At 42.9% G+C, this 12,118-nt stretch overlaps 1 protein-coding gene across 1 annotated transcript in view; it reads right to left on the bottom strand.

Annotated features, from left to right (window-relative positions):
* Nucleotides 1-11,698, bottom strand: part of FERMT1 (FERM domain containing kindlin 1) — a 58,421-nt gene extending 46,723 nt beyond the window's left edge. The window contains exons 1-3 of the mRNA XM_047771696.1: nucleotides 11,284-11,698; nucleotides 3,580-3,803; nucleotides 406-639 (exon numbers count right to left, since the gene is read on the bottom strand). Of these exons, the coding sequence (XP_047627652.1) occupies nucleotides 406-639; nucleotides 3,580-3,730 (385 nt within the window). The 5' untranslated portion in view covers nucleotides 3,731-3,803; nucleotides 11,284-11,698. The remainder of the gene's footprint in view (nucleotides 1-405; nucleotides 640-3,579; nucleotides 3,804-11,283) is intronic.
* Between the last annotated feature and the right edge of the window lie 420 nt (nucleotides 11,699-12,118).

The raw sequence follows: 12,118 nt of genomic DNA, 5'->3' as shown, positions 1-12,118 counted from the left end.
CATTCCATCACCATAATCTCAAAAACAATAAAGACACATCAGCTCTATGATGATAGTGATTTAATAGAACTCTTTTTGTTTGTCTTAAATATCACGATGATTTCAGTTTGGCTTAGAGAAATGAGTTTTGGGCGGGGGGGATCTTAATGGGGTTGTTTCTTCCGTTGACAAATCTCCTTTGAAATCATTTTAAGATTTGTGGAACAAATTTGATTTATTCCAATAATCTTAAATTTTGTTCAACTCTACTTATGTGGCTACGATCCCCAGAACTGGGCTTGAAAAGATGCTCTGGGTATGGGAAGTGTTCTGTAAAGCCAACCACTTGTGGGCGGGAGTGCACCTAACTTTCCTGTCCTCCTCTGCTGGGGAGTCAAGAGGGACAGACCCCTGCAGGGAACTCACTCAGGGCTCTGCAGATGTCGCCGACAGCTCGGAAGACCACAGCTGAGAAGCTGACTCGAAGTCGCACCGTCTTCAGGTTGGGCAGGCGGAGGCGAAGCATTTTATGCTGAGGAGTGAAGAGGAGTTTCGCATCTGCCTGGACCCCACACTTGTCCAGGGTCCAGTGTGTCTTCAGAAGCCAGCAGTGCTTCTGTTCCCACCAAAGGGCAAAGTCTGACCAGTCCTGGGATATGTCTGCAAGAACAAAGAACAATGAAGTAAAGTGAGAGGGAGCATTTCGCACCCCAGAACCCATCACCACATGTGCCAAATGGAAGCCAACACTGGTCTCACGTCCCACCTCTGCCTACCACCCAAGGATCCACCATTCGTGGCATCGGGCCTAAATCCCTATGGCAGGGCAGGTTGAAAACAGAGAGAATATTACCTTCTTTATATTTGAATACCATAGATGGAACAGAAATATACAACTTTTGTTCACGACGAAATGCTAAAGTTCTCTTCTCCCAAGTCGCTCGGGGAAGCCATGGTCATTTCTGGGAAGGCCACGAACACTGGCTTTGTTTATCAAGATTATTTCCCTAGGAGTTCCCTTGTGGCTCAGTGGAAATGAATCGGACTAGTATCCATGAGGACATAGGTTTGATCCTTGGCCTCACTCAGTGGGTTAAGGATCTGGCGTTGCTGTGTGCTGTGGTGTAGTTTGCAGACTTGGTTCAGATCCGATGTTGCTGTGGCTGTGGCATAGGCCAGCGGCAATAGCTCTGATTTGACTCCTAGCCTGGGAATGTCCATATGCCGTGGGCGCAGCCCTTAAAAAAAAAAAAAGGCAATAAAAAGATTATTTCCCTAATTAGGAGATTGAGATTAAAATATACACACTGCTACATACAAAACAGATAACCAAAAAGAACCTACTATAGCACAGGGAACTCTACTCAATATCTTGTAAAAGCTATAATGGAAGAGAATGTGAAAAAGAATATATACATACACACACTGAGGTATAACTGGGTCACTTTACTGCACACCTGACACTAACACAACGTTGTAAATCAACTGTATTTCCATAAAAGTTAAAAGAAAAAAAGAAATGGATTCTTCCAGCACTGGAATGCTAAAAGCTCTCAAAAGCCACACAGAAGCACTGGAAAGCTGACGTTTCACTCTTCTTGGGAATGACTATCTCTTTTACTACAGTTTTCCCAGTTTCCAAAGCACTTACACTGAAATCAGAGCTGTCTCAATGTGAGCATCAATACTGAACTCTTCCCCTTCTTCAATGCGCCTTGGCATCAAGGATGGATCTCTTCCCTTTGCTAATGCTGGAGTCAATATCTCATCTCTTATTTTGCTCAATTAAGAGCTACCAAGATTTTTACTTACTTAAATAACCATTTTCTTTTCCTCATTCTTGTTCTCTTTTTAAATTAGAAAACCTTTCTCAGTGCTATTAGCATAAGTATAAATGCCATAACTATTTTGGAAAGTCCTACTATTTGGTGATGTTTCCCTGAGCTAGCTACCTAACAGAGATGCCTATGCTCTACATGCACCAAAAGACATGTGCCATAGCAGCCCTATCTGTAAGAGCCCCCAAGTGGAAACAACTCAAACATCCATCAACAGTTATATGGATAAATTGTGGCATAATCATACAGTGGAATATTACACAGCAATGAGAACAGATGAACCCAAACTATTGGCAACAATATGGATACATCTCACAGACATAATGCGGCATGAAAGAAAGCAGATGCCCAAGAGTATATCTTCCTGTATAACTCCACTTATATACAGTTCGTGAATCTGAAAAATTATTTCCATGGGGTTTTCAGGATAGTGGTTACCCTTGGTGGACAGTGGCTGGGTGGAATCAGGTGAGGAACTTGGGTGGGGGAACAGGTAATGTTCTATTTCTTGATCTGGGTGGTAGAGTTTTATGACTGAAAAATCAAAGAACTGTACAATTATGATAAATGTATCCTTCTGAACGTATATTATGCTCCAATGAAAGCTTACTTAAAAATACTTTATATCACTAGTATATCACCAGTGCAAATAAAAAGCCAACATCAAAGGCCTTAAATAGACAACAAAAATAAATACAAAGGAAATAGAACGTCATTAAGTTCTAGGATCTTCGTGTTGACTCCTGATTGAAGACTCTGACCCTGAAGACTTCTTTTCTTGTTTTTTATTTTATTCTATTATTATTATTTTTTAAATTTAATTTAATTTTATTTTGTCTTTTGTCGTTTTTGTTGTTGTTGCTATTTCTTGGGCCGCTCCTGCAGCATATGGAGGTTCCCAGGCTAGGGGTCGAATCGGAGCTGTAGCCACCGGCCTATGCCAGAGCCACAGCAACGCGGGATCCGAGCCGCGTCTGCAACCTACACCACAGCTCACGGCAACGCCGGATCGTTAACCCACTGAGCAAGGGCAGGGACCGAACCCGCAATCTCATGGTTCCTAGTCGGATTCGTTAAGCACTGCGCCATGACGGGAACTCCTATTTTTTTTTTTATTTTTAAGGCCACAGTATGGAAGTTCCTGGGCCAGGGACTGAATCGGAGCTGCAGCTGCAGGCCTACACTGCAACCACAGCAATGCCAGATCCAAGCCGAATTTGTGACCTATGCCGCAGCTTATGGCAATGCTGGATCCTTAAACCATTGAGCAAGGCCATTCTCACAGACATTATGTCTGGTTCTTAGTCCATTGAGCCACAATGGGAGCCCCTCTTTCCTTGTTTAAAAAGCGCAAGTAGCAAAAGGTAGATAAGTGCTAAAAGACATAGACACCAAGCTGCCTGCATCGTGGAGCAATCAAGCATTAATAGAATCACACACTAGTCTTAACGCCCCAGGTATAGTCTAAAGTCACCCTATATGTCACTATAGAAGGGGCCCCTTTCTTGTGCAAATAGGTTATTACACCTATTGGGGAGCTTTAGTCTGCCACCAAAGACTCAAGTTTTCACAATGGGGGTCAGAGGATTGTTTGGACTCCTTCAGGGCTCCCCATTTCTTTTCTTCTTGCAGGAAGAGCCCATTCATTATAAGACGGATGATAAGAAAAACTTAGATGGTCAGACAACTCAGTTCAGCCACTCTGTGGTGACACAACAGAGGGGGTCAAATGCACCGAAACCATAAAGAAGCAACAACTTACTGATCTGTTCCACTAGCTTGAGCATCACTCCTCCAATGTGCAGGTCTCCAGACACTCTCAGCGTCACTTCCTTCTGTTCCTCTTCATTTGGACGTTCAACTCGGACCACGAGCTCCCAAGAAGCAGATGCAAAATCACTGGATGAGAGCATTGTAGCAAATGCAAGGGTCTGCACGTGGAGAGGCGGACAGACCAGGAGGAGATGGGGGCTCGCCACGTAGACCCTGCAGAGCAAGAATTTTTTTCCCAGTTTAGCCTCTTCTTCAAAAATGCCGCAGGGTTCCTGATAATAAACTCAGCATCCTAACTTTAAAGACAAAAACTCTTATAAAAGTGATCTCAAGCCTTCTAAATTTATGTACTTAACCTTTCCACCCTGATAGGGCTACCTGTCTGCCCAATGCATCAATCCCTGTCTACTAACTTTCTTGATCTTTTCTGAGCTATTTTAGCAATAGGCAACAAATCATGGTGATCCTTTGACACTTAAAAAAAAAAAATCAAGTTTATTGAGGTATACAATAAAAACAATCATTGAAGCAAACAATAAAATGAATTTAATTTAAATGTACCCTTTAGGGCATTTTGTTGTATGCAGATGATACCTCAATAAAACTGATTTTAAAAAAGGATGTAGCTAAAATCTTTATCTGTAATGTATATGCATATGTATTATAAAAATGCTCCCATAAATATTGATGACATCTTCTGGTATGAAAATTCAAATAATAAAAAGAGTAAAATAGTTTCTTTTTTAGTTATATAACATGCATTTAACCTTAAGCACATAGAGATAAAGGTCGTTAATAATTATTGCCATGGGGAGTTTCCATCGTGGCTCAGTGGAAACGAATCCAATTAGTGTCCATGGGGATGGCAGGTTCGATCCCTGGCCTTGCTCAGTGGGATGGGGATCCAGTGTTGCCATGAGCTGTGGTGCAGGTCACAGGTGTGGCTCGGATTCTGCATTGCTGTGGCTGTGGCATAGGTCAGCAGCTGTAGCTCTGATTCGATCCCTAGCCTGGGAATTTCCATATGCCATGGGTGTAGCCCTAAAAAGCAAAAAAAAAAAAAGAAAGAAAGAAAGAAAGAAAAATTATTGCAATATATGTGATTTACTTGAGTTACTGTTTTGTTTTCTTTCTCTTTTTCTTTTTAGGGCCGCACTTGTGGCACATGGAAGTTCCTGGGCCAGGAGTTGAATCAGAGCTGCAGCTGCAGGCCTATGCCATAGTTATGGTGACACGGGATTCAAGCTGCATCTGCGACCTATGATGCAGCTTGCGGCAATGCCAGATTCTTAACCCACTGAGCAGGGCCAGGGATTGAATCTGTATCCTCACAGAGACAACATCAGATCCTTAATCTGCTGAGTTACCGTTTTATATCATATAAAGGTTGATATATGGGCATCAATTAAGGTTTTCTTTGTTTTTGTTTTTTTCCTCATTTTTTTGGCCTCACTTGCAGCAAGTGGAAGTTCCCAGGCCAGGGATGGAACCTGACCACAGCAGCAACATGAGCCACTGCAGTGACAACGCCAGATACTTAGCCTGCTGTGCCACAAGGGAACTCTAAGTTCTTGGACACATCTTTGACAAAAGATTTAAAGCAGGAGTGACAGACACATAAGTCCAGTCTTCAACCACAGATAGGAGTGAGAGCTTCAAACCCACAGAGTTCCCCTTGCTGGAGGATCTAGAATGAAAGAAGCTAAGCAGTATCAAAACTGAAGTTTTTTGGGGGTAAAACAGGAACACTGGAATCCCAAATTGATAGAACTTAAAAATGACAGCTCTCTCTTAAATAGAAAACAAATGATGCTAACTCTCCTGGTTATTTTAAGATTTAAAATCAAAGTCAGCTATTTAAGTGATAACAAATCTTTTTCACTTTGCCAGGTAAAGACAGCTTTGAGAGATCCATGTTTTCATAAGGGCATCAGTGTCTGACAGGGACCAGAAAAGGTTTTTCTAACAGAAAGTGCACATGGACCCTAGGGACCTTATTAATAGTTGATTCTACTCAGTAGTGGACAAGGAGACCCTACATTCATAACAAGCTCCAGGTGACAGTGGTCCTCTTCTCACACACTTTTGTTTTTTCTTTTTCAGCCACACTCGCAACATGTGGAAGTTCCCAGGCCAAGGATCGAATCTGAGCCACAGCAGTGACCTTACACCATAGCTGTGGCAACACTGGATGCTTAACCCACTGTATTGGGTCAAAGATTGAACCCGTGCCACCGCTGCAGGGAGAAAACAAGGTCTTTAACCCACTGTGCCACAGTGGGAACTCCCCCCCTTACACTCTTGAGTAGCAACAGCCACTTGAAAAATTAGCCCAGGAGTTCCCGTTGTGGTGCAGTGGTTAACGAATCTGACTAGGAACCATGAGGTTGCAGGTTTGATCCCTGGCCTCACTCAGTGGGTTAAGGATCTGCAGTGGGTGTGGACCTAGAAAAGGCAAAAAGACAGAAACAAAAAAAACAAAAAAAAAAAGAAAGAAAAATTAGCCCAGAACTCAGTCCCTCTCTTTAGCCTAACTGCAACAATATTAAGCCTGGACTACGGTGACCTTTTAGGAACATTTTTTTTTTTTGGTATTTTTTTGCTATTTCTTGGGGCACTCCCGCGGCATATGGAGGTTCCCAGGCTAGGGGTCGAATCGGAGCTGTAGCCTCCGGCCTACACCAGAGCAACAGCAACACGGGATCCGAGCCGCGTCTGCAACCTACACCACAGCTGATGGCAACGCCGGATCATTAACCCACTGAGCGAGGGCAGGGACCGAACCTGCAACCTCATGGTTCCTAGTCGGATTCGTTAACCATTGCGCCACGATGGGAACTCCAGGAACATTATTTTTAATAATAAATAGTAATTATGATTAAAAACTCTCCAGAAAGTGAGCATAGAGGGAAACTACCTCAATATGGTAACGGCCATAGATGACAAACCTACAGCTAATGTCATACTCAATGGTGAAAAGCTGAAAGTCTTTTCCTCTAAGATCAGGAATAAGACAAGGATGTCCATTCCCATCACTTTTATTCCACATAGTATTGGAAGACCTAAATAAAGCAATCAGACAAGAAAAAGAAATAAAAGGAATTCAAGTGAAAAAGGAAGAAGTAAAACTGTCACTGTTTGCAGGTGACATAATACTATATATAGAAAACCCTAAAGATGCTACCAAAAAAGAACTAGAGCTTATCAATGAATCTGATAAAGTTATAGGACACAAAATAAAAATATAAAAATCTGTTGCATTTCTTTTTTTTTTTTCCTTTTTAGGGCCGCACCATGGCCTATGGAAGTTCCTAGGCTAAGGGTCAAATCAAAGCTGCAGCTGCCGGCCTACACCACAGCCACAGACACAGGAATGACAGATCTAAGCCTTGTCTGTGACCTACATCACAGCTCACAGCCACACAACACAAGATCCTTAACCCACTGAGCAGGGCCAAGGATCAAACCCGAATCATCATGGATACTAGCTGAGCCATAATGGGAGCTACTTCTTTTTTTCCTTCTTAGGGTCTGTTGCATTTCTATACAGTAACAATGAAACAAAAACAAAAACAAACAAAAAAAGGAATTTCCTGGTGGCTCAGTGGGTTAAGGATCCTGCATGGCCACTGCTGTGGCAAATGTTTGATCCCTGGCCTAGGAACTTCCACATGCCACAAACGCGGCCACTTTTTTTTTTTTAACAGTAACAATGAACTATTAGAGAAATTTAAGAATAATCCTATTTATGACAACATCGAAAAGAATAAAATGCTTAGTAATAAGCCTACCTAAGAGAGGTAAAAGATCTATACTTGGAAAACTGTAAGATACTGAGGAAAGAAATTGAAGGCAACATAAGCAGATGGAAAGATATATCATGTTCATGGATTGGAAGAATTAATATTGTTCAAACAATCATACCATTCAAGGCAATCTACAGATTCAATGTAATCCCTATCAAAATACCAAGGGTGAAGTTTCTCCTTGCTTTGTGCAATGGGATTGATGGTGGTGCCTCTGTGGCACCAGGATGCAGGTTTAATACCAGCCTGGCATAATGGATTAAAGGATCCAGTTGCAGCTTGGATCTGATCCTTGGCCTGGGAACTCCATATGCCGTGGGGCAGCCAAAAACAAACAAGCAAACAAAAAACAGAAAAACAAAACACCAAGGGTATTTTTCACAGAACTAGAACAAATGATTTTCAAATTTGTGTGGAAACACTACAGACCCTGAATAACCAAAATAATCTTAAGAAAAAAGAACAGAGCTGGAGGAGTCATGCTCCCTGACTTCAGACTAAACTACAAAGCTACAGTAATCAAAACAGCATGGTACTAGCACAAAAACAGACACATAGATCAAAGGAACAGAACAAAGAGCCTAGAAATAAATCCACACACTTATGGCCAATTAATCTACAACAAAGGAGACAAGAATATATAATGGAGAAAAGACAGTCTCTTCAATAAGTGGTATTAGGAAAACCAGACAGCTACATGTGAAAGAATGAAATTAAAATGAAACATTCTCCAACAAATAAAATAAACTCAAAATGGATTAAAGAGGTGTTCCCGTCATGGCTCAGTGGTTAACGAAGCCGACTAGGAACCCTAAGGTTGTAGGTTTGATTCCTGGCCTCACTCAGTGGGTTAAGGATCTGCTGTGAGCTGTGGTGTAGGTCGCAGACATGGCTCAGATCTGGCATTGCTGTGGCTCTGGTTAGACCCCTAACCTGGGAACCTCCACATGCTGTGGGTGCAGCACTGGAAAAGACAAAAAAAAAAAACGCAAAGAAGAAAAACAAAAAAACCCCACAAAACAAAATGGATTAAGACCTAAATGTAAGATCAGGAACCATAAAACTTCTGGAAGAAATTATAGGTAGAACATTCCTTAACATAAATTGCAGCAATATTTTTTGGATTTGTCTCCTAAAGGAAATAAAAGCAAAAATAAATAATTAGGACCTAAATAGACTTAAAAGCTTTTGCACAGCAAAAGAAACCATAAACAGAATGAAAATACAACCCAATGAATGGGAGAAAATATTTGTAACTGATGTGGCTGACAAGGGATTAATATCCAAAATATTTATACAGCTCAATATAAGAAAAAACCTTACCCAATAAAAAAATGGCCAGAAGACCTAAATAGACATTTCTTCAAAGAAGACATACTGATGGCCAACAGAAACATGAAAAGATGCTCAATATTGCTAATTATTAGAGAAACAAAAATCAAAACCACAATGAGGTATCACCTCACACTGGTCAGAATGGCCATGATCAAAAAGTCTACAAACAATAAGTGCTGGAGAGGGTGTCGAGAAAACGGAACTCTCTTATACTGTTGGTGGGAATGTAAATTGGTATAGCCACTGTGGAAAACAGTATAGCAATTTCTCAAAAACCTGAAAATAGAACTACCATAGGACCCAGCAATTCTGCTCCTGAGCATCTATCTGGAAAAGAAAAACAAAACACTAATTTGAAAATATACATGCACCCCAATGTCCACAGTAGCATTATTTACAATAGCCAAGATATGGAAGCAACTTAAGTGTCCATCAGCAGATAAGTGGATAAAGAAGATGTCATGCGTGCGAGAGACACACACACACACACACACACACACACACAGAGGAATACTACTCAGCCATAAAAAAGAATGAAATTTTGCCATTTGCAGCAAAACGGATGCTCTTGGAGGGTATTATGCTAAGTGAAATAAGTCAGATGGAGAAAGACAAATACTGAAGAATATCACTTATAGGTGGAATCTAAAAAAATAAAACGAGTGAATAGAAAGGAAACAAACTCACAGATAGAGAGAACAAAGTAGTGGAGAGAAGGAAGAGGTAGGGGCAAGATACCGGTAGGGAATTAAGATGAACAAACTATTATGTATGAAATAAATAAGCTGCAAGGATATATTGTACAACATAGGGAATACAGCCAACATTTTATAATAACTATAAATGGAATATAACCTTTAAAAATTGTGAATCACTATTACACACATAACGTAACACTGTGTATCAATATCTCAATTTTTAAAAAGTTAAAAAATTTATAAAAAGGCAATAAACTACAAGTGTCATACCAGTTTGTGTTCATATAAAACTGTTCACATTTGTAAGCAAAAGAGAATCACACACTGTTCACATTTGTAAGCAAAAGTGAGATAAACACTTCAAATCTAAACAGGCTTTGGACAGATTTCATTTGTTTGAATCAAATTCAAGAGTTGAGGGGTAACTCCTTATGTTTTTATGATTAGAAGGACCCCAGTGATGTAATGCTTATACCTCCCAATGTGCAGAGGCACATAAAGACCTCTTGCACAGGCAGTTCCCTGCAATGATTATATTGGGCCTAACCACTTACCTCACTATCATCAATCAGCCTCAGGTATCATTTATTCTGTACTCATCAAGTGATGTACTCTGCAATAATTACTGTTCTTGTGTTTTCTCCTTCATCCTCTCAGCAATCCCATTTAGAAATGAGGAAATTCAGGCACAGAAAGGTTAGGCAATTCATTGAAAGTCACAGAGGAAATTAGATGGTGGAGTGCAAAGAGTAATCCAGGTTCTAATTAGTGACTCTTTTACCTACCACAATGGGACATATCCTTGCTAATACTGCAATTTCAATATGAAATAAAACTCTAAACCTATGAGCAAACTCTTAGTAACCTTCACTAAGCATTTCTACTAGCAAATATTTCCCAGTGAGTAGATAATAAAGACACTTCTTCCGTGGTCAAACTCATAACACGGCAATGAACCTTTTGACTTCAAGATTCTTACCATTTCTAAAATGCTATGACTTGAGGTTTAGTTATTTAACATGTTTCTACATAAAAAAAAATTAGCTTTCTTTTAAGGTGACTCCTTACTGCTTGTTTCATGAGCAGACAAAGGGTTTTTTCTTTTCCCAACCTGAGCAATCAAAACACTTCTCATTTAGGCAATAGATGGTGATTTCCTTACAACAAAATTCAAGCTAAAATTAGACAATCTGGTTTCCCCACATTCCTCTCCTATCTTTTCTGCACCTTCCTCTTTGAGTGAATTTCTCATGTGCAGCAAGCTGTTACTTGCTGAGGAAAGCCTCAAACTTCAACCAGAAAAGAGCATCTAAGTTAAAGATCAGAAGGAGAAGCAAAGTGCAGCAGTAGACCTGCCTTTCCTGAGGAAACCCAGCTGCTCATCTCCTCAGATCTTTTATACAAAACTCAAGGGAGCAGACAGACAGACACCAACAGGCAGGTAGGCCGACCAGCAAAAAGGAAGACAGAAAGACCTGCAAAATGGACCCGACGCTGTATTCCTCTGGAAAATCAGAGAGTAAGTGGGTTCGAAGGTCACCCGGCCCGTCTTTTGCCAGCTTTGCAGGGTCCTGGGGCCCTGGGGAGTGTAGTGAGTAGGTAGAAACTTGTCCCCGACCCCCATAAAGGCAGTACCCACGGCTAGACGGAGAGTTTACTTTGCGCGGTCAGATCCGTAAGGCCGGAGAAAGTGGTCTCAAACCGAGGACAGGATTTTTAATTCAGCAGCCATTTAAATGCAAGGGCCAGCAGAAAGGACGGGGGCAGGGGTCTCCGGAAAGTGAGGAGTCCGTCGCAGCCTCCACTGCCCCCCAGACTCCAGCCCCCGCCCGGGCCCGGTCCCTAAATACCCACCTTCTTTCCCGAGCTTGCGTCTTGCAGCCTCGCCGCCGGGCACGTGCAGCGCTGAGTCCCTGGAGACCTGGGCAGAGGCCACCCAGGCGGAGCAGGGGGCGCGCGGTGAGACGTCTCCTCCGCGAGGCTCGGCAGGCGAGGGCTGAGCGCGGACCTGCAACAGAGCCTGGCGCCCGCCCCCGCCGCCCCGTCTCCACCCCGCGCGGCCCCCAGGGCACAGCCGGCCAGCGCGGCGGGCAGGCGGCGGCACGCCCAGCCCCGGCCTTCCAGGTCCCGCCGCCCGGGGAGGGGGCGCGCTTGCAGACTTCTCGGGCAAAGGGTGGTCACCCCATTGTCGCTCGGCCAGAGGGCAGATGCAGAGCCCCGCTCGCCTCTTGCAACTTCTCATGCCACCTCGCCCCTCCCTACCCCCTTACACTGCCTCCAGTTCCCCGATTCCCTAGGCCCGCCGGAGACTGGCCAGATGATTAAGGTCCTGCAACTTCCCCTGCCCTCAGGATGTACCCATCACTTCCACTCCGGGGCGCGCCCACGCCCGAACCCCGGCTCCCCTCTAGAGAGCCTGGAGAACTTGGGGTCGCCAGGTGGAAAGAAACAAAAGCAGTTCATCGCTGAGTAAGAGGGTGATGTAAACCCCTGAAAAGGGTGCGGTGCCCCAGCTCAAGGAACCTCAAGGCCACGCCCCACGCGGAAGTCTGGGAGGCTCACCTCGGATTCATCACCTTCCTGTCGGATTCACTTCCTACGAGAGAGCCGGAAGGGTGGGTGACTCTGGGCGATTTACACATTTCCCAGCCTCCTTCGCCCAAATTACACAGTTTTGTTGAGTGTTTGC

Source organism: Phacochoerus africanus, chromosome 3 (assembly GCF_016906955.1).
Source record: "Phacochoerus africanus isolate WHEZ1 chromosome 3, ROS_Pafr_v1, whole genome shotgun sequence".
In the NCBI taxonomy this organism is placed as follows: Eukaryota; Metazoa; Chordata; class Mammalia; order Artiodactyla; family Suidae; genus Phacochoerus; species Phacochoerus africanus.
Note: the sequence above shows the minus strand (reverse complement) of the source record. Positions and strands in the feature narration are given on the sequence as shown.